This window comes from Cibotium barometz, chromosome 22 (genome assembly GCF_041138505.1).
Source record: "Cibotium barometz isolate CiBa-2024 chromosome 22, ASM4113850v1, whole genome shotgun sequence".
Classification (NCBI taxonomy): domain Eukaryota; kingdom Viridiplantae; phylum Streptophyta; class Polypodiopsida; order Cyatheales; family Cibotiaceae; genus Cibotium; species Cibotium barometz.
Window position 1 is genome coordinate 43,042,021 of NC_141067.1, and position 23,672 is coordinate 43,065,692.

The following is a 23,672-nucleotide window of genomic DNA, read 5'->3' on the forward strand; positions in this document are numbered from 1 at the left end:
GGGATGATGACAATGAAAGAACCACTTAGAAAGCTTGATGGAATTAATGATGTGTGGATCCTCTTGCTCCTTTGTAAATGCAAACACATCATCATGCTCTTGAAATTGGAGGGATATTTGATCTAGCTTGTGGTATGAATCCCTCAACCAGTTATGTCATACCTTATGGGATATTGATCCTCAAGTGAGCCTAAGTTTAACTAATACACCTTATCTTGGTACGTTGTGACATGGCTTTCTTGTACTGAAGTTGTTTGGGATGATGACAATGAGAGAACCACTTAGAAAGCTCGATGGGATTAATGATGTGTTGATCCATGCAAACACATCATCTCGCTCTTTCTTGATGAGCATGCAAACACTCTTAAAATTGGAGGGATACTTGATTTAGCTTGTGGTATGAATCCCTCAACTAGATCCTCAAGTGAGCCTAAGTTTAACTAATACACCTTATCTTGGCAGGGTATGATTTGGCATGCTTCTATTAGTGAAGTTGTTTTGGATCACGAGTACATATAACATACTTGAGAGAAATCACCCACTCATTCTCCTATCCATGTGAACGAAAGATCTTCTACTCGTACTTGCATCATGAATTCTTATTGGCTTCCATCCTTGTGGATAGCTTGATCTCATCTAAGATCTTGGGTCTTTCCGTGAGAGTTGCATGATTACATTCAAACATTAGTTTTGTCAAAGCCAATGACTCACATGAGTCTTCATAATGAATGGTTAGATCGGACTACACTACATGACATGGACTTCACACCGTGATCGTAATGAAGCAGGCATGATTGCTTTGCAAGTTCTACTAGCTCAACCACGTTGCAATCAAAGCCTTCGAATCCATCTAGCGAATACCAATTTACTAGCTTGTGTTCTTCTAGATGTACTACTTGCTCTCGGCAGGTGTGACCATGTTGCACTCAAACATGTGGAAAGTTAATCACAAGGTTTTTCTTCCTCATTTTGCTCATGAGCAATAACACATTTCATTTAGTCCTTCCTTGGGTAGTATAGCCATCCTAAGGACACATGTGATGTCAAGTGGGTGCACGTGAGGGTGGGTGGTCCTTTACACCTGTGAGGTTGGAGGACCATGGTCTTGAGATGTGCAGAGGCCGGTTTAGTATAGTATGGAAACGATGGCAAACGTACACGTGTGATGTATGCCCACCAACACCGTCGTCACGGGCATGGGAACCAAACAGTTCTACCTACGTGGTGGTGTAGCAAAGCTTGCCCCTCACCACTGCTCTAGTACCTAGCTCATCGAGCTTCTGCGCAGCCCTCTCTCTTGCCTTCGGACAGAAGAACAGCATGGCCTGCCCTCTCTCCAAGGCCCTTCTCTCCCCCCTCAGCTACTGTTCTGCCTCGAACAAGCAGGGTTTGCCCCCCCAAGCATCCCTTTCTTGCAACGCTGCGTTTTGCATCCCCTCTGTTTCTGGAGGAGCTCTGAGGCATTCGACACAAGAACCTGCGAGAAGAAGGCGGGCAGCAGCGAACGGCGGTTGCCTCACATCATTCTGCATGGCAGCCTCACAAGCGCAAGGCCAGCTCCAAACACTGCGGATTCACTACCATCGGTAGTATTCCTATTTGAGCTTTCACTCCTGCTCTTTGTTGTATTGGAGGACTAACATCGGCACTATTACTATTTGGCTTTCACTTGGTCCCATTTCAGGGTTGTGTGTGTGTGTGTGTGTGTGTGTGGGAAACATCCCTTATCCAATGATGGCTATGGTTTTTGTCGCGATAGGATCTACCACTTTTCCAACTTTCTTTGATCATTTCTTTCTAGCTCATGCCTAGCATAATGCGTTCGTTCTTCTTCTTGATTGAGGGGATAACATAAAAAACAAATATGGGTGAGTTCTTCAAGAGCTTGCAATTGCCTTTTCAACCCATAGATTCTTTCTCTTTCTTCCCCTCAGTATCATTTTCCATAATCAATTATAACTCCTTGCATGTGAACATTAAAATGATACCAAACAACATCAATATCCTTACAAATCTTTGCATTCAGAGCAGCAACAATATCACCCACCATCTCCTGAAACAGAGGGTCAGTTGAGACAGCTATTGTTTATCAAACATAGCCTCTTTACTAGCAGGTGCTCATCAGCAATAAGAGTACCAAAATAGAGACCTATCCATAGAGGAGTATGATCTGAGAGTCCCAATGAATAATCAATCCTATACGACATGTAATAGGATATGAGTGATGAGCATTCAAAGAGTTGAGATAGCTATTGTTTATCAAACATAGCTTCTTTATCGGTAGTTGCTTATCAGCAATAGGAGTACCAAAATAGAAACCCATCCATAGAGGAGCATGATCCGAGAGTCCCAACAATGAATAATCAACCCACATACGACATGCAATAGGATCAGAGTGATCAACATTCAAAGAGTACCAACGATCCAATCTAGCACGATATTTAGTAGTTGAGATAGCTATTATTTATCAAACATAGCCTCTTTGGCGGTTGCGCATCAGCAATATGAGTACCTAAATAGAGACATAGGAGTACCAAAATAGAGACCCATCCATAGAGGAGCATGATCTGAGAGTCCCAATGAATAATCAACCAACATACGACATGTAATAGGGTCACAATGATCAGCATTCAAAGAGTATGAGCAATCCAATCTAGCACGATATTCAATAAAAGCATTATGATGAAAAGTAAAGCCTTTCTTGTTTGCACATGTTTCTTTCTACATATCCATTGCATTTAGTTGACACATTGCATTTTTCCATGACACCTTTTCAACTTCAATCGAATGCAAAATGTCTCTGGTGTTGTCATCTGGAGATGACGAGTTAATAAAATCTCTGCATAGAAATGCATTTGCTAACCATGGATATAGTAATGCTGAAATTGATGGAGCCGCAAACGGAAATCCTTAGGGTGGGGGATGTCTTGACTATTGAATTCTTACTGTAGTTCTGGGATATATTTAAATAGCCACTCTTGCTTATGATTAGTTAATCATGGTTACAGGGAATTATGCTATCCTCATGGTAAGAGGGTTTGTTTACAAAAAAATAAATATGTCAAAATATTGCAGATTGATGACGGTGGTCTACAAATTGATTACTAAAATGGTCACCCATAGAATCAAAAACATCTTGAATAGGGGTCTTCATCCCACACAATATGGTTTTGTTCCCAAAAGACAAATCAGAGACAATATTTGTAATATATATGTGGGGATAGAATCTCCAAAATACGTAGAGCAGGATGTATTGTTAATGCAAGTTGATGTGACTAAAACTTTTGATACTGCTCACTGGGATTATATTATAGTGGTAATGAACAAACTTGGATCTGGAGAAGAAATGTGTAATGTCATTTTCTAGCTATACAAAGATAGCACGGCAAGATGTATTTTGGGAAAAGGATTGTCCTCTCCTTTGCAGTTGGGCAAATCAGTTAGGCAGGGATGCCCTTTGAGTGCCTTGTCATATGCAATAGCGACTCATCCATCGTTGCTCTATATGGATAGACTCATTGACAATGGCCGACAACGTTTCCTCTTTTCTCTAGTGCTGGGATGGGATGTATACAGGCTATAGGGGTGCAAATCTCAGCCATACTTCATGGGTTTCCTTGAGATGGAATAGACACAGGTTGTGCCAGGCTTCATCATAGCTTCATGGGATGCAAAACGATTGGTTTAAGTGCTGTTTTGGCCTGTTCGGAGAGCTGCTCAATTGCACAATCATGTGGACAGCTGTGAAACTAAGGAAGTGTTGGTGACTGTTAAGTCTAGGTTGGTGACTAAGGGCTTGGTTTCATTGGACAACAGTTGGTGATTGTTTTGGCCCTAGTTGATGACTTGGCTTTATTTAGACAGCAGTTGGTGACTGCTTTGGCCTTGGTTGGTGACTGAGGATTTGTTTTCTCTATTGGGTAGTTGGTGACTACCTTGGTCCGGTTGGTGACGGAGAGCTTGTATTTCTTTGTTTTACACAGATTTGGATAAATCTGGTGCCATCAGGGGAGTGGAACTTATGGGCACCCGCATCTTGTACTAGAGATTACTCTGTTGGTAATAAAGATACCTCGGGGGGGGGGGGGTCGGGGGGCTGGCTCAGCTTCAACCCCTAGTGCTGTGTCATGTGCAAGATTATCATATGCGGTTTCAGGATGTATATGTACATGATGTATGTGATATATGTGTTGATTCATGCTTATGTTGAGATGTATGTTGAATGTATGCTGTGATTTGGGCCACTGGTTTTTTGTATTACACGTGCCCGCATGAGACAACTGGACCAGTGTGTGTAATAGGGAGGAGACAGGATATGCATGACATTGTTGTCTCCAAGGATCCTAGGCATCAACATGACGGAATCTGCCACCTATGACAAGTAGAAATCTAGACGATAGATTGTTATAACACCATGTGTAGTGAGTAGGGTGTTATTGCACCATGTGCAAGTGGTTGGTGGAATATACTCTATGTCTTGAAGGACTTTGCTCAAGGGAAATGCTAGGGAGATTATGTGCCACATGCTCACACTCTCACTCACAACACCTCTCACACCATCTCTAGTTGCTAAGCATTGGTATTGCATTCCAGGACTTACCTCTTTAATCCTCCTTTTCCTCAATGATTTTGATGCACTACGGTTGTCTTATAGACCCTTCTAATTGGTAAACAATTGGGCTACTTAGTTGCGTCGCTTGGCTGTGTCATGAGATGATCCTTGCTAATATGTGGAATGAAAGGGAATTGCAAACAAATTTAACTTTGTGTTTGGTCTTTTTCAGGAGAAATGGAAACTATGAAATGTGGGGACTGCATGTCTGGGGAGACACTGAGGTTTCAACATCATGGGAGAGTCCACTTCCTCCTGCTGGAACAGATGATTTTGGTTTGTATTGGGATATCAATGTGCATCATGGTGGCAATGCACATTTTCTTGTACACCAAGGAGATAACAAGGTCTGTTTTTAACTTTTAGTACCTTGTCTTATCGCATGTATATCACCATTGAAGCACTAATATGAATTACACTAAATTGCATGTACATCAAGGAGATATCAAGGTTTCTTTATGACTTCTAATATGTGGTCATGTTGCATATAATTCAGCATTGAGTCAGTAATATGACTAAAACTAAACATATTGCAGGATTCCTATGAGGAATCAAATTATTCTTGTACATCTGTCCTTGAAAAAGCACCCAGCCATCTGAGGTGATACTCATCATGGAATGTGCCAATGAGCCACTCATGGGGGATTGCCTCAATCTGCTCAATCCGTCTCTGATTCCCCCTAAGGTGCTAAGTGGAGGCATCTTTCTGATCCATTTGGAAGACTTTGCAGAGTCTTCCAATGCATGATTGGCAGTGTGCATCTCTCCTAGCGTGGCCACTGCATATAACCAGACCAAAGAACGGCCAAAGGCATCTCTAATAAGATTACACCACATAATGGGCTTTTTGTCTGCCTCATCCTCTGATATCGGGAGCTCTGTCTCAAGAAGGGTCTCATCCTACTCCAAGCTCTGGAAATAGCTGACATGAGGGGAGACAAAGGTGCTCTACAACCTGCCTCTGTGAAGATAAAACATATGCTGGTGGACATCCAGTCTCCACCCCCATGAGGCATACATCTGGAGATCTAAGAAAGGAAAAAGTCCTTCCATGACTCAAAGCTTGGAAGAACGCCTCTGACAACTAGCTTGGAAAACAAGGCTCTGCACTAGATATCCAGGTCTATAATATGCAATCCTCCTTCCTTCCTTGGACGAATAAAAGTCTCCCATGCAACTCTAGCTCCAGTATCTAATGTGTCATCCAAACCTGACCAAAGTTGCGGACCAATCTCCGCAGCTGACCAATGCACACTCGTGAAAAACATCAACAAGAGAAGATATACTAAGCTGAGGCAAGCAATACTTGGTTAATCACCAAGGCTCTAAAGGCTAAGTCCACTCATGTACCCTACATTGGATAGCCATTCCCATTATTATGCTGAGCACAACAAGGAACTACAGAGATTCATACATTAAAGTTATTTAGTAGGACCAGGAGGGAGACTTATTCTATACTATCTTGGCTGGATGGAGATTGATGAGATAATGTCACAAGTAGGAAGCGGAGACCCGGAACAACAATAATAGACCAAACACTTTAAATACCAGATAGAGAGCATCGGAAGAACCATAAACAATATAAAAACACAGCACTGAGCTGGAACGGCCGGCCCCTGTAGGAACTTCTTTATTCACATAGAAGCTTTTACAAGATACCAAGGTGCGGGTGTGATCAACACCGGATATTTCCACAAAGCATCAACACAAATCTCTTGCCTGGATATCTATCCCGAGCCAAGACAAAGGCCATCCGATAAACTGTCTCAAAACAGTCCCAAAAATCAGCCATAAACAGTCCATGAATTAGCCCCAAGAGCTCTCAAAACAGCCCTGAACACAGTCCATAAACAGCCAAAAATAACCCTTGATTTTTTCACACGTGTGAAGCTGTACCGCTGCTGTACCATCTGTACAGCCAGCATAGAGAGAAGAGAAGGTGCTGTACAGTCTCTCTACGGCTGCAGCACCGTTGTATGGGCTGCTGTACGGACAGTCCAACCTCTGCAGCAACCGACTGAGAGAAAAAGAGAGAAAACTTCATACTACTGTCGGCCAGATCAGCAGAGACAACACAGCATAGTGGTTGGCCAGCTTCTGTGCATGGGAGGAGAGAAAACTGAAGTCGGCCAGCAAAGGAGAGAGGGAAATCTCCAAAGGGATGCGCATGGCGATAAAACAGCCCAAACCTGCTTTAATAGACTTGACTAGCTCTATTTTTGAAGTGCTTTTCCCCTTTTTGGCTAAAAGTGGCTGAACCAGCCCAAAATATCCTTTTTATGCTTTCCTTGGCTTGTACTCCAAGTTTTGGTCCAAAAATAACTGAACTTGTCCAAATATATCAACTTTTATGCTTTTCTTGGCTTGATGCCGAAGTTTCATCTAGGCACCTCCTTTTGTCCACTTGTCCAAGCCCAAAAATAATAATATGTCCAGCCCATCATTAATGATATGTGAACACACCGACTTATAAATATTATAAGTCACTTTGATGAATAAAATCCCATGCTGCTCATGCTGTATGGCCATCTTTCAAGCCAAACCATGCCAGTAAAATGCTGTAGCTTTCTTCTGTGGAAAATCCCTGTTCACACCTTGGTTCCGCCCAATGTGTGAAACACTGGTCAAGACTGGTGAAGGGACCAAATGGTGACATCCCCTCCGTCTTATAAAGCAGTTGTCCGCAACTATATAAACCTGATATTACTAAGATATCTTTCAAGTATAGCAGATGCACATGCCCAAGCCATATGATTCACCAGGGCAACAACCATTTCATGAAACCATACATACTCGCCAAGGTTTCCCCTTCCACGAGGCTTTACTCACCAGGGCAACTGCCCTTCCATGAGTTCATGCGACACTCACCAGGGTTACGACCCTTCCATGAGTTCACAGAAAGAATTTACGCAACAGGGTTACCACCCTTCCATGAATGAATATGCTTGCGAGGGTTTCCCCTTCCACAAGGCTTTACTCAGCAGGGCAATTGCCCTTTCATGCGTTCATGCGACTCTCACCAGGGTTACGACCCTTCATGAGTTCACAGAAAGAATTCACTCACCAGGGTTACCACCCTTCCATGAATGAACATGCTCGCCAGGGTTTTCCCTTCCACGAGGCTTTACTCACCAGGGCAACTGCCCTTCCATGAGTTCATGTGACACTCACTAGGGTTACGACCCTTCCATGAGTTCAGAGAAAGAATTCACTCACCAGGGTTACCACCCTCCCATGAATGAACATGCTCGCCAGGGTTTCCCCCTCCACAAGGCTTTACTCACCAGGGAAATTGCCCTTCCATGAGTTTAGGTCACCACTCACTAGGGTTACCACCCTTCCATGAGTGAATCCAAATCACATGACCCTTGGCGTAGACACGAGTCCCCAACCAACAAGGTGTCATGTCCACTCTACTACATGCACTCCATGTCGGTACCCAGAACATACACTTTGGAGGAGATATGGGCTTAAGTCCACTCTACCACATGCACTCCATGTTGGTACTCCGACCACACACCTAGGAGGCTCAAGTGCACTCTACCACGTGCACTCCGTGGTGGTAACATAAAATAGAATTTAGAAATAAAGGGAGAATCTCCCCTCTATGACCAATATGTTGATAAAGATCTTCTTGATGTAGCTCGTAATGTCGATGTTTCTCTTGAACTTCTTTATGTCAATGTAGATCTTGATGTTGATGCAGCCCTTGGTCTTCTTCATCCTTGATTTCATTGTGTAATGAAATCCATGTAGCCTATAGGCAAAGATGGATCATATTCTCATTGTGTTCATAAAGCTTGATATGATAATAATGATCATGTCCCTTTCAGATGATAATACGTTGAATCTGCGTAAGGGAGTCCTAGCCTTATCAATGGCCAGTGTCTTGCCCTTGTACAACTGATTTATGAGCATTATAGATGAGGTACATGAAGCATATAAGCTTAGAAATCCCATTTTCCCAAACAATGCTAATATAGATTTATATCCGAATTCGGATTAACAAATTGATCACTCAAATCAAGGGACAAATCTGATTTGAAGCTTTATAGAGGTTTAGCAACACTTGAATGTGAGATATGAATCACTAATGGTCTTAAAAACCCGTTATGATTAGCACTAATCAAGGTATTAGTGAAAACAGTTTTTTGTTTTGAGCAAAAAATATCCAGATCTGGACTCCCCGCATACTCTATTTTCTGCACATAAAACAGTGGATTAATTTACTAATCAGTGATTAATCAGTGCTAATCACTATATTTTGGTACAATTGAGGGTTCAAATTAACCACTGATACAGATTCCTATAGCTTCAGATTGCAAATCGGAGTTGGTTTGATACTCCAACCATCCCGTACAAATTGGTTACCCTTGATTTAGTGTAATTTCTGGTGATTTTATGCTGATAAATTTGTTGTAATCATCTATTAAACACCAGATTGAGTTGTAAAAGGGTAGACACTGCCCTTGAATCTTGAAATTGGATCAAGAGGTAAGACCCCCTTCACACCACCATGAGTTCAGCACAGGAAATAGCCAAATTTAATGGGGAACAGTTTTATACATGGCAGACAAAAACCATGTATTTGCTGATGAGGAAAAATCTGTGGGGATTAGTTGAAGGGAGAGATGAATGCCCAGAGAGAGGGAAAAATGAGTGGAAGAGCAGGAATGAAAAAGCATTGGGACTTATTGCACTCAGTTTAAATGATGAAATCATTCATCACATCACAGGGATACAATGGGCAAAAGATGCATGGGATGAACTCAATAAATTATTTGGTACACAAGCAAAAAATTCAAAGATAAATCTGTTAATGCAATTCTACAAATTGGACATGAAGGAAAGTGAACCCTAACAGAGCGGCTTGCCGGAGGAGAAGCATCTCTTCCCCTTTGATGATTTGTCTCCCGCCCTTATATGAGGTGAGGTTGTATTTAGCCCGTCGTGGTTGTACTTAGCCTTTTGCGGCTGTTTTTTCTTTAACTAATAGAAGGATCTTTTTCTTGGAAAAAAAAACAAGCGATTGGTTCGTGGTGTTTTTGATGAATCCCTTGAAGTGTAGCTTAGCAATAGGGTTAGGTTGATGCTTCTAAGAGGGTTTACAAGGATATGTAATAGAGAAGGAGAATGAGATGATTTTGTGAGAGGGGGTAAAGCTGTGTTTTTGCAAGGAAGGGAAAAAATGGTGGAAAAGGATAAAATGGGTAATTACTCACTAATCATGATTAGTATATGTGATGATGAGCAAGGATTAAGCATGAATCACTGAGAAGCATGGCTTTGATATCATGTTGGCAATCACAGGATAAACCGTGGAGCTATGGAGGTTGAAATCTCTCCATGGTTGAGGAGGAAGAAGAAGAGAGAGCTTGAGTAAGCAAGGTGGGCACAACATAAGGTGATTGTATTATGAATGAATGAGATGAGATGAATGAACTAGAAGTACAAAACCCTTTTATAGGCATCAAACCCTATCGTTTGACTCTAACTAAGAGGTTGTTCACACCTAGAGTATTCACACCAAGTTGGCTTAAACCTAATGACCGGATGTCCGTATCCCCAATACCATGGTATTTTGGTGTATTTCTAACAAAGGTACCCATTGTGCTGTGCCAGGGACATTGATGCCGAAATCGGTCATAGGGGGTGAAAGTTGGTTGCTAACAGAAATGCAAACCCCTTCCTGGTTTTTCAAGGTTTGAATTGCCAGCAACTAGAAAGCATGCTGCATGACTATGGCCTAGAAGAAGCTTTTCACAATAGCTAGTATGGTGTGCCATGAGGTGGTGCTCTTGAACCATGAGCACATTGAGATCACTATCGACAAGGGTTGAAGCTCTTGCACAATCCTCTTGCGCTTGTGATGAAAGGTGTTGCCTAAGCTTTGAACATTCCATGACACAATCCGCACGGCTAGGAGAAGAGGTTGCAAGATTTATTAGGCTCCCCCTCGGCTATTGATTATTCTCTGTCACCAGCCTGGACATTTCCCAGTATGAAAAGGGTTTGGTGGACTCCAGGATGTCTAAATATTTGGAAAGTACAAGCTTTGGGAATGGGGGATTATCCTAGAATACAAAGGACCACACTCCTAAAATTTAGGAGAGTTGCTGTTTTTGGCTCAACTCCGATGGAAATTTTGTTCGCGTCAGTACATCTGGAATTGAGCAGATACCAAGAGTTGGCAAAGTGCCTATGACAGAATGTCTACTAGTTGGGATATTTTTAGAGGTAAAGATTATGGGAGAACCCATCTCTTAGATTGGGACATGTGGCAAGAAAGTGGATCAAAGTGAGACAAGTGGCCTCACACTTGTCACTCCAGCTATTGTGTGGCTCTCCACTTGTCATCATAGCCTTCTCTTTCCATTCACTCATGGGAGCCCCAAATCTATACATTGGAGCCCTCTCTCTTCATTAATGGAGGCTCTCTTGCTACACACTAGCCTCTACCACTGTTACAGGCTGCCCTAGTGATGGCTACTCTCTTTCTCTCTCTCTTGAAGGCTGCCCATGAAGAATACCGGCTGTTGGGGACTTTTTTGGAGGGTTCCATATCGCGAATAAATACTGAAGGCAAGGGTATTTAATCATTTATTATGATTTCTAGCCCTTGTACCCTTGTACCGGTTGTACCAACCACTGTACTAGCCATTGTACCTACTGTACCAGCTGAATGGAGAGCTGAACTTGTTGTACCAGCTCTATTGCATGAAGACCTGTGGTTTTTGGGGAAGAATCAGTACCCACACGGAGGTATATGGATTATATTGTTGGCTCGGCATTTCTACAGCCTGTGTTCCGGCTTGGTAGCCTCGTGTTGGGCTGTGTTATGGCATTTGTATATGGATAATCTGGCATCTCCCGTGGGGAGAGTAAGGCCCTCAAAGCTTGTACATGATATTATTCTCCTTGGGTAATAAAATACTCCAAGGGGGGGGTTGGCCCATTCCGGCCTCTATGTGGTGTCACTTGTGCAAGCTCCATTTTCAGCATTTGTGGATGTTTTGTCTAGCTTTTATGTTTTATGCAAAGTGATGATGGATATGTGTTAAGGTTGTGGTCATGTTTAAGTGTTTTAATATGCATTGGTGGTATCAACAAGTGTGTCAAAGGCCCTAGTCCCCCGGGTGCCGCTGTGAGTTACAGTCTCCGAGTAGGTGCAAGAAAACGATGGCATGATCTGGGTTGGTGGTGGCCACTAAAGCACTATCACACTTCTTATTTGGGACCACACTCAAGGGAAAGAGAATATAACTGCTCTAGCATCATAATGGTGGGTTGAGAGTGATGCAGTGTAACGTGCGGAAGCTCTGGGGAGTCTTCTTTCAGCCCTAAACACTCTTGGAAACCTTCTGATGCAAAAACGCACCATCTGATGCAAAAACGCAGGTAGAGAGAGAGTAGAGAGAGAGAGTGAGAAGTGCTGGAAATTCAGTATATACTATGGTACAAAAAGGTACATATCTTTGCAGCCCTTGGCTGCCCTCTTGAAAAGGTGATAACACACCAAAACTGCCCTAGACTAGGACTCCTAATGACTCATACCCCTAGTGGGTTGAATGACTAAGACCTTGAGCAAGGGGACTATTTATAGTCCCTTGGAGTACATGGGAAACTGGCCGACTGCTGGTCTTCTGGATGCGCCTGCTGCCAGCACCCTCTATCCTGCAGCCGACAGCCCCTTTGGTACTGCTGATGTCAGCCTCCATGCAGCCGATAGCCTTCTGATCCATGCTTTGCTCCAAGTCCTGCACCAAAACTCTGCCCTAGACTAGGACTCCTAATGACTCATACCCCTTGTGGGTTGAATGACTAAGACCTTGAGCAAGGGGACTATTTATAGTCCCTTGGAGTACATGGGAAACTGGCCGACTGCTGGTCTTTTGGATGCGCCTGCTGCCAGCACCCTCTATCCTGCAGCCGACAGCCCCTTTGGTACTGCTGATGTCAGCCTCCATGCAGCCGACAGCCTTCTGATCCATGCTTTGCTCCAAGTCCTGCTCCATGTCCATCTTCTACTGGTTCATGGTCTTTATCTGCTTGCCTCTTCTGGATCTAGCCCTGGAAATGTCCATGGCATCTGTGATGCACATGACATCCTCCTCTGCTAAACTTGATGACGGGAATCCAACCTGCTCTTGGATGACTGTCATCATCCCAATCCTGTCCCGAAGTCCCTCTGTCATCATCCATCCCTGGCAAACTTTTTCTCTGAAAATCCGATCTGTTCTCCAAACCACTCTGTCTCTGATGAAGATCTATGCATCTGGTCTTCCTCTAGTCCACAATCCATTCCTGCCCTGGCTCTGAACACCGTCTTGGTCTTCGTTCCTGGAACTGAGTCTGGCACTCTCACATCACCCTTGGAGGATCAACCTCCCTTGGGACCGTTCCCTTAGAACCTATCTGGCTCACGGAACTGCCATCCCCATCTGGCACTGTGGAACACCACCAACAAACCTCCTGGGAGTTCTTCCCGATCTGTGTTCCCGCCTTGGGCTTCGAATCCGTGTACTTTCCTGTACCTTGGACCTGTACACCATCATCTGGGACTGAATCAGTGTTTAGCTTTGCTGAGCCTGATGCTCTGATACCAATGTAACGTGCGGAAGCTCTGGGGAGTCTTCTTTCAGCCCTAAACACTCTTGGAAACCTTCTGATGCAAAAACGCACCATCTGATGCAAAAACGCAGGTAGAGAGAGAGTAGAGAGAGAGAGTGAGAAGTGCTGGAAATTCAGTATATACTATGGTACAAAAAGGTACATATCTTTGCAGCCCTTGGCTGCCCTCTTGAAAAGGTGATAACACACCAAAACTGCCCTAGACTAGGACTCCTAATGACTCATACCCCTAGTGGGTTGAATGACTAAGACCTTGAGCAAGGGGACTATTTATAGTCCCTTGGAGTACATGGGAAACTGGCTGGCTGCTGGTCTTCTGGACGCGCCTGCTGCCAGCACCCTCCATCCTGCAGCCGACAGCCCCTTTGGTACTGCTGATGTCAGCCTCCATGCAGCCGACAGCCTTCTGATCCATGCTTTGCTCCAAGTCCTGCTCCATGTCCATCTTCTACTGGTTCATGGTCTTTATTTGCTTGCCTCTTCTGGATCTAGCCCTGGAAATGTCCATGGCATCTGTGATGCACATGACATGCAGAACTAGATATTTACAGAGGGGAGCCACCATGTGACACAACGGAAGCCTTCATGCGGTTAATCACAGCCCTTAAGCACCCGTAGGAACATTAATGCAAAATGCATGAAAGAAGAGAGAGAGATAGACAAGTTTTCTAGTATAATGTATTATGTACATAGCAAAGGTTACATGTATGCTTGACCATAGGCCTTCCCAAAAGGGCTACTGACTACTTCTGAGCAATCTCCAAAAGAGAGAAAGATGAGAAATGAGCTAACATGCTATGTTCTTATATATGATGCTGATATGTTGGTCGGCCAGCTTCAACTGCTTTTTTTTTTTTCCAGAAAGGAGACTTCTATTAAGTACAAAATTTTTTACAAAACGGAGATTTCACACCAAGTAAGATGGAGATCTCAACCAATCAGGAGCCCTGTGTTGCCAATAGGTCCCGAATGAGAGGATGTGAAAAAGATACCAATGTCCCACTCTCTCATGAACTGGGCGCGCTTCCTCTCCGTGGCCCAAGATCCCTGGATTTTGGCCCTGGTAGCCATGATGGTGTGAATAATATCACTCCAAATCTTGCAAAGACACTGAGAAACAAAAACGGGTGTACCCTCAATGGCCTCAGTGCATCTAGCCTTCCAGATATTCCAGGCTGAGATGCTAGCAATAATAATCTCCCAAGAATTGTCTAACCTCTGTGCCGGAGGGACAAAGTGTGAAAGTGGCAAATCCTGAAGACAACACTGCCGAGCAACTCCTTGCCTAACCATAATTGCCAAGCTCTTGCCTAAACATAATTGCCAAGCTCATCAATCCCCTCGAACCTCAGCTGAGGCCCAGACTGCGTCAACCTCAGCCCGCCTCCTTGTGTGCGTGTGTGTGTGTGGGGTGGGGAGGGGTGATGGGTTAATGTAGCCAAGGGAGCACCCAATTGCAAGGAGAAGCTCGAAACATTCTTTGGGCTTAGAGACTTGTGAGAAAGGAGGTCAAGTGAAACTTGATCTAGTGTAACCATTGCCAAGGAACTGGATATTGATGATGCGCCCCTAGTTGTCGAGAAGAGTGGCTTGCAGGAGACCCCAAATCTGGTCTCGAATGGGCCTGCCACCAACAAACTTGTAAACCAGGGTCGTAGTGTCTAAGGAAGAAACCGAGAATGAAAAGACCTGGAGGTCCGCTTCTGTGAATTGGTAGTTGAGGGTGGTCTCGGCTGGGGAAGATGGAGTGGCTGCCATGGAATCGGGTGGGCAGGGCGAAAATTTCCAGATAAAATTCAAGAAAAAAGAGAACAGGTGCTGGAACGAGGTGGGGGTGTGGCAGGGTGAAAAAATGGGAGCTGGGCACAGCGGCATGGCCAGGGGGAGTGGTGACAAGCAGGAGTGAAGCGGGAACAGGAAGAAGGGGGGGGAGCAGGGTGTAAAATGGGAGCTGGGCACATGGATGGTGAGGGCACAAGGGGGAGTGGTGACGTGCGAGGGTGAAACAGGAACAGGAGAAAAAGGGTGGGTGGGGAGGCATACCTGCGAGGGGTGGGGGGTGCCTCAGACATGCTAGCAGGGGAGAGGGGCGGCAGTGGCAAGGTATGAAATGGGTGCAAGGGGGAAATGGGGGCTAGTTTGCCACACGGGGGTGCCCCCCCAGCTCGCTCGGAAATTCAGAGCCTAACACTGTCATGATGAATTCCTGTTTTTTTTTTGTGTTAATGAGTAAAGAGGATATATATTTGGAACTTCCTTGAGATTGAAGGGATTGCATTTCTAAGGGTATCCAGCTAATAGCTTGTAATGTGTGGCAGGACTGTGGTGGCTCAGTGTCAAGTTCAGCAGTACAAGAATTGTGGGTGGTCTCAGAGAATGATGAAGTTTTCAAGGAGAAACCAGACCCTGCCTGCATACAAAAGGTGCGGCTGAGATAGTCCTTTTATCTGTAATCATTTGTATGTTTTCTTGAATCAAACCCTGAGGTTAAAAGAAGCTAAATTCGTATATAACTTTTTCAGTAGTGATTTGCAGTAAGGTTATGGCTGGCTAGAAACGAATATCAAAGAATTTATGTTATTAATAAAATGCCTATTTACTTTCTCTTTTAGAATGAAAACATATATTTATTAGTAGGCCAAAATATGGCATGCAAATGAAATAAAATATCATGAAAAAAGATCTAAAACGCAAGGGTGGGCTCGCTTCATGCTTTGTTGTTTTGGAGGGAGATCATATCAGTTGTTTGGGGTGGGGTTTGATGAGTGGTGGAAACATCGAGTTGAGAATGTGAGTTCATTCTGGCCTCTGTAGTAATACGTTTCACAGTGCCATATCTGGAGACAGGCATTGCAAATCTTAAGGGTACTTAGCCACTTTAGTATATCCTTCATTCCTCCCCAAGTGCCCCAATGCATGTTTATAGTACATGCATTAGTGTGCTAAAACTGAGCATGCAGATGGAGTATGGGTTTCCTTGATGGTTTCTTCGCATCTGGCAGATTGATATGCCATGATGTGAAGTGCAGTCCGAATTCACTTAGATCACCACCCCTACCCAATACCTATATGTCTCTCTGATGGTGCTTAATCTGAATTGCTTGCCCTGGGCCGCACCTGGCCATCCTTAAAGTGAATCAATGGCTCTATCTGTATTGTTAATACAATGGAGCTGCAAGTGATGAAGCTGATGCTTGACAATAATGTAATAGGCAGTGTGAAAAAGAATCTGGGTTGAGCACAATCTTGCCACACAAACTTATAAATATTGAACAAGATGAAATGGCACAAAACCAAACAAGATAGCAATGCTGAAATTTAAATAACACTAGCAACAATAGGGCCGGAAAGGGCCGAACCCCCTTGTAATATGATTGTATTACCAAGTAATCCTCAAGATACAAGTTTCATGGGCATCACATGCCAGATTTCCAATGACATTCATGCAATGAAAACACTTTGCAAATATGATATGTTGAAGTCGGCGTTGATTCCAAAGATTGTCATGAAGAACCTCACTCCCCAATCCCTAGTGTATCCCCAGTGTCTTGCCACAAGACGCTATGCTCCACTGGCATCCATACACAAGTATGTGTGTGCTAGGTCGAGACATAGAAGATCTTAATGGTCAAGCATGCGGATGTAAAGTAGGTTAAAAGAACTTGGAAAAGCTCTTAGCAGTGAATTTGCTTTGAAAGTAGAAATCAGCTTTGGGTTGAATTGTTGGCGATAGAAATGCTCAGGTGTTGGACAACAATGAAGTAGAAGCAAGAAAGCATGCATGTCTATGGACTGGTTATACCTTGATAATGTCCCAGACTTATGCTCCCCATGGATCTAACTCATCCAAGTCTCCCAAAATATCATAAAAAATGAAGCCACACTGAAAGCTCAACATACTGCTAGGATATTCTGTTGGATTTACTCATTTGAGAATGTTTTAAGTAATACATCCTTGAGGCCTAGAAATCGTGCACTATAATAAAGGAATGTGTGCAATCACCTCCATATGGTCCAACCACACCAACCGTACAAGAGAGAAGACCATTAGGCAAAAAGGGTGTGGTACTAAGGTTACAATAGTAATTCCAAAATAGACGGTTACAATAAGTAATTCCAAAATAGACAAGATCAATGATTGAACAGGAAAATAATAGCAACTGCGAATAATTATCCTTAATGTTTGTCATGTGCACCGTTTTATGCTCAATCCTCTCTACTGGGCAAAACTGATTGTGACATACTTTGCTTGCATTTGAATTATTGATCCCGACAAACTTCTTCATCAGTGGTTCTCACTTCCCACAAAACCCAATAGTAGCACTCGTCATATGCTTTTCCAAAGAACGGTTTTTCAAGTGCTAATATTAATCTCTCACCATGCTTTTCCCAAAAGCACGTTTTTCCCTCTACAAATAGAGGAAAAAGATCACATTGCACAAAATCTAGGGGTTGGTTTTCAAAGTGTATGCTTTTTCTCATCGGGGTTGTGAATAACACTCATAATTGGCCCAAGCTATGCTTTTCACATGCTTTTCCTAGGTGCCATGCTTTTTCTTAAAAAACTGTTTTTTCACTCATGCACGCTCCCTCTTTACTGTATGGACCTGTGCGCATGTACGACCAACAACATCAGTGCCTACTGGATGGCCTATTGCACACGTCCATGGCCTGGTGTGTGTACGGACAGCCACATAAAACTGTACGGCCTGGTGTGTGTACGGACAGCCACATAAAACTGTACAGATTGGTACAGCCGCTGTATTGCTGCCTGGTCTGCACAAGCAGCATCAAGACCAGTGGCTGTATGGCCTTGGGAAAAAAAACTTGACCTAAAATTTGGGTGAAACGGATTTCATGAAGAAGTTTCGCCATTTCGTAAAAATGTTTCGCAGGATTTGAAATGACAAAACATGTTTTTTTTGTGACTACGTATGTGTGTAAGCTTGTGTGTCCATGCTGGATGTGTATGCTTGGGTGTTTACAGATGCTTTCTGACACTAAGCATATGCTTTTTTATAATTTCCGCAGATGTTTTGGCTTGGTATTTACATGCGCGGAGCATTGCTCTGGTCGCAACTAGTGTACAGAGTCTGTACATTCCACCCGGTTTCTTCTTGTCTGTTGTGCCCGTTTCTGCATATGCATTCCGGCGGCGAACTTGCACATCTCCTTCAGCCCGTATGCTGCACACAATGTCCCCTCCTACAACCCGGGCCCTGGCTGTCCCCTTACAGGCCTTACCTTCTTCCATCTCCTCCTCTTCTCCCTCCTCTTCCTCTCCTTTCTTCCCCTCTTCTTCCCCTTCCTCCTTTCTTCCACTTCCTCCTCTTCTTCTTCTTCCTTCTGTGAGGATTACTATTATTACTTAGTATTTCATCCACTATCTGTGTATTTAAGACTGAAACTGAAAGTAGACTTGAACACAGATGTTTGATTGATTGATTGAAATTGTGATACAACAGGCTCCTTATATAGGAGTTCAAGAGACACGAATGAAAAGACATCCCATGACCAATAGTCATGACTCTAGGCGAAGAGACACATCCTTTGGACGAATAGCTGCAACCATTGGGTGAAGAGTTACATCCCTAGAGCGAAGGGGTGTGACCAGTCGTCGAAGGAGTGTGGCTCTTGATGAAGAGGCATGTCTCTAGAGCGAATAGTCGTGACCTTCTGAGTGTAGGGGTCCTCTGTAATCATGTCACTTCAGTATCTGTAATCATAAGGAGACTGTATAATGAACTAAGTCACAATCGTGACATTCCCTCCCATTTAAAATAAAACCCTTGTGATTAAATGAGAGTCGGTCGTCTGCCAAAGAATTCTTGGAGGAGTTGAGGATATTGTTGCATTTCTTCATCTGTCTGCCAAGTAGAATCTGACTCATCCAAGTCCATCCACTTAACAAGAAATTCTGTAGTAATCTTCTTTCTTGTTTCTTTCTGACGAACGTCAAGAATCTTCTCAAGAACAAGAATAATGTGATCATCTTCAATCTCAGGAACATAAGAAGATAACTCCGGAATTGATGAATCTCCTTGTATGTATTCCTTGAGCCAAGAGATGTGAAATGTCGGATGGATTTTTCCCCAAGATGGTGGAAGATCCAACTTATAACTGACAACTGAAATCTTCTTTATAACTTTAAATGGACCATAGAAACGCGGTCGCAACTTCGGAAAGACTGACTTTACTGTCTTATATCGATGCGGTGCAACATAAAGCAAAACCAAGTCACCTTCTTGAAACTCAGTATGCCTTCTGTGCTTATTCGCATACTTCTGATACTTCTGCTGAACATGAATCAGTCTGTCTCGAACTTGCACAAGAATATCTTGCATTTCTTGAATCAACTGATCTGCTAATGCCACCTTGTGTTGAAGAACAAAGTTTGTAGGCACAAGCGGAGTGTGACCATATGCTGCTTGAAAAGGAGTCATTCCAGTGACTGAATGCGGAGAATTATTGTAAGCAAACTCCACAAGAGGCAAATATTCTTCCCAAGAAGCTAATCTTGTCTGGATATAATGTCTAAGCATTTCTTCCAAAATTTGATTTACTCTTTCTGTCTGTCCGTCTGTCTGAGGATGATAAGCAGAACTGAACAAGAGATTTGTACCAAGAGATTTGAATAAGGAAGTCCAAAAATGTCCAGTAAACTTTGGATCTCTGTCAGAAACAATAGATCTTGGCAATCCATGGATTCTGAAAATATGCTGTACGAACAACGCTGCAAGATCTGGAGCAGAAACTGTCTTCTTGCAAGGAATAAAATGTGCCATTTTGGAAAACCGATCAACCACTACTAAAATTTGAGCATTGCCTTTCTGCGAACGCGGCAAAGTAGTGATGAAATCCATGCTTATGCTTTCCCATCTTTCCTGAGGAACTGGCAAAGGCTGAAGCAATCCTTGAGGAAGTTGTCGTGAAGCTTTCATAATTTGACAAGAGTGACAAGCTTTAACAAACTTAATAACATCCTGTTGCATCTGAGGCCAAAAGTATGTTGCTGATAACAGACGATATGTCTTGTTAATGCCAGGATGAGCTGCAAAGGGTACTTCATGATGCTCTTGAATAAGGAGTTTCCGCAAAGATGCATTGTGAGGAACACAAATGCGATCTAAGTAATAAAGTAAATCATCTGCAATTGTATATGCGGCAAACATATTCATTTCTGCAACAGTAGGATGAAGAGATTTGAGAGCTCAAAAGACATCTCCAAAGTCTTTATCTGTCAAATACTCATGCTTAAAACATGCTGGAATCTCCATCTGCACATTTGAGATAGCAAAGTTCGTAGCTCGAGGCATGGGGCTCATGGGGCTCAAAGCATCTGCTACCACATTCTGTAATCCAGGAACATAGAGTATCGCCATGTGAAAATTTGCCAAAAATTCAACCCATCGTCCTTGACGAGGATTCATCACTGGCTGAGTAAAGATGTAAGTCAAAGACTGATGATCTGTCTTAACCACTGAATCTGCACCAAGAAGATAATGCTTCCACGTTCTATAAGCATGAACAATTGCCAAAAATTCCTTGTAAAATAAACGGGATATCGCATTTGAATAGCCGAAAATTTATGACTATCAAAAGCAATAACACGATCATTCTGCATAAGAACGCCTCCAGATGCTCTATCCGAAGCATCGGTCATGACATCAAACGGCTGAGTTGGATCCGCAATAGCCAAAACAGGTGTAGTTGTCAACGCATGCTTAAGATCATTAAAGGACTTTTCAGCTTCAAGTGACCATTGCAATTTATCTAACTTTGTAAGGGCCGTCAAGGGAGCAGCAATATCTGAGAACTTGTGAACCTTGGTGTGGTAAAAATTTGCTAATCCCAAGAAAGATCGCACATCTGAAATTGTAAGTGGCAAAGGCCAATCAACAATGACCTTTATCTTCTTAGGATCAATTGCAATATCATGTCCAGAGATGATGTGTCCAAGATATTCCACATGATCTTTGAAAAACTGACTCTTCTTCTTGTTGATGTACAAGACATTCGTACGGAGTACGTCGAAGACAATCTGCAAATGCTGCTTGTGATCTGCTAAAGTCTTACTGAAGACCAAAATGTCATCCAGATAAACGATGACAAACTTATCCAAGTAAGGACCAAAGATGTCATTCATCAAAGTCATGAAAGTAGCTGGGGCATTGGTTAACCCAAAAGGAATGACCAAAAATTCATAATGTCCATACTTTGTTCTGAAAGCTGTCTTATACTCATCTCCAATTCGAATCCTGATTTGATGATAGCCGGACTTCAGATCAATCTTCGAAAATACCTTTGCACCAAGCAACTGATCAAAGAGCTCATCGATGCGAGGCAAGGGAAACTTATTCTTGATTGTCTGCTTATTAAGGGCACGATAATCAATGCAAAGTCGCATAGATCCATCCTTCTTCTTGACCAATAAAACTGGAGCACCAAAAGGACTTTTGCTTGGACGTACATGACCTTTATCCAACAACTCTGCCAATTGTCTCTGAATTTCTTGAGATTCGGAATAAGGAACTTGATAAGGAGCTCGAACTGGCGGTGGTTGTCCAGGAATTAGATCAATCATATGATCCACAGAACGTCGAGGAGGCAAAGTCGTTGGCAGCTCGTCAGGAAATAAATCCTTATAAGATTGAAAGAAGGGCTGTTGTAAATAAGAAATATCTGATGGCGAGGATTTCGATTGGTCAACTGTATTATCTTCTGCTTCTCGCAACATAACTAAGGCAGAAGTGTTGTCGCGTTTACGCACTAAGCGTTTGACTTGCATAGCAGAAACCACAGTAATCGGCTTAGAATTAAACAGACCTCGTAATTCCATTTCTCGATGATTATGATAAAGTCGAATGGAATGATCTCGAAAGCTGATCAAAGGATCATACTCATATAACCAAGACTGTCCAAGGATCATGTCATAGTGTGACAAAGGCATAATAGAGAAATTCAGCTGATCCTGATAGTCCTGAATCTGAAAATGCAACTGCTGAATCCGTTTGCTGCAATGCAAGAAAGAACCATCTGCAAGTTCCACTTGGAAAACTTCGGCACTCTGCTGAGTAGGTAATCGTAACTTGCTGACGAGAGTAGTTCCCACAAAATTAGTCGAGCATCCACTATCAACAAGAACATTGATAGGATGCTGGCCAATAAATCCCAATAAGCTCAAAACTTGATTGGAAAGGTTAACAGGCACTGAAGTATGGTTGTGGGCATTCAGCATTAAAGCACTGACAACTTTAGAAACTCGCACTGCATGAACCACCTGCTTGCCTTTTTCTGGCGTAGAAGGATGATGATGTCCATGTTCACCTTCTGGAAAACATTCCATGTTGGAATTCTGGCGAGAATTACGCTTTGGGCACTCATACCACCTGTGTGGTCCATTGCAAATTGTGCAAAGACCTGAAGGGTTGGCCTGAGAGGTTGAAGGTGCCGATGTAGAGGCTTGCTGGCCTGCTGAGGTATTGCGGCGAAAATTGCGGCGATTGTTGGGTCGGCGATCTTGCCAGTTGCGTCCTCGATTCCGATTGTTGTTGTTGGAAGAGGATCCTGTTTGTGAGGCTGCTGCCTGACCTGAAAATCTAGGCCGAAAGGACTGTTGCCGAGTAGATTGCTGACCAGAGGATTGGGAATATTGAGACGCAGGTTGAGATAAATTTCCTCTGCGATTGGGCTGGGAGAAACGAGCACTGTTTGAGGACCGATTGCCAAAGAAGGATGTCCTGGGTTGTCGTCGTAAATCTCCAAGGCGCTCTACGTAGGCAATAGCAGCATCTATGGTGAGAGGGTTAAACTTCTGCACATCTTCCTGTAAGTGGGGTTCAAGCCCATCGATGAAGCTGTGTAGCTTGTCAGCAGGGCTGAGGCTCTCAATTTCCAGAGTTAAACGTTGGAACTCTGTGATATATGCGGCTGAGGATCCTGTTTGCTTCAGGCAGCGGAGAGCAGACCGGGCATGGTAGTCCGCACTGGCAGGTTCAAAGGCCTTGCGGAGGGCGCGCCGGAACTTATCCCAAGTAGGAGTGTGTTTACCATCTGCAACACGTCGTTGCCACCATAGAAGTGCTGTATCCTTGAGTAGGGAACTGGCTAAAGCAACCTTCTTGCTTTCGACCAAATCGTTATTGGTCAAATATACCTCCATTTTGAATATCCATTGGTCAAGCACGCGCTTGTCGCGGCGACCATTATAAGGGGCAGGCAGTTTGACATCGAGTTTCTTTTTTTGTGCAGCAGTTAATATTTTATAAAGAAGTTGGAGTTCTGCATTGTTTACCTCGGCAGTTGGAGCAGTTGGATCTGGTTCATCTTCATTTTCTGCTACCGAAGTCTCTGAAGAAGATGGTTGTGGATCACTGGGGCTGGTGTGCGCGCTGGATGGGGCCGCTGCAACTGGTCGAGCCGTCTGCTG

The 23,672-nt window shown here is 43.4% G+C and overlaps 1 protein-coding gene across 5 annotated transcripts in view; it reads left to right on the plus strand.

Annotated features, from left to right (window-relative positions):
• The first annotated feature begins 1,137 nt into the window (after positions 1-1,137).
• LDA (limit dextrinase) overlaps positions 1,138-23,672 on the plus strand; it is a 160,351-nt gene continuing 137,816 nt past the window's right edge. The window contains exons 1-3 of one of the 5 annotated variants that reach the window (XM_086816685.1): positions 1,138-1,586; positions 4,785-4,959; positions 15,562-15,666. In XM_086816685.1, coding sequence (XP_086672811.1) covers positions 1,321-1,586; positions 4,785-4,959; positions 15,562-15,666 — 546 coding nt within the window. In that variant the 5' untranslated portion in view covers positions 1,138-1,320. Of the gene's footprint in view, positions 1,587-4,784; positions 4,960-15,561; positions 15,667-23,672 lie in introns of those variants that run through there. The other 4 variants (XM_086816686.1, XM_086816687.1, XM_086816688.1 and 1 more) reach the window with 4 other exon arrangements.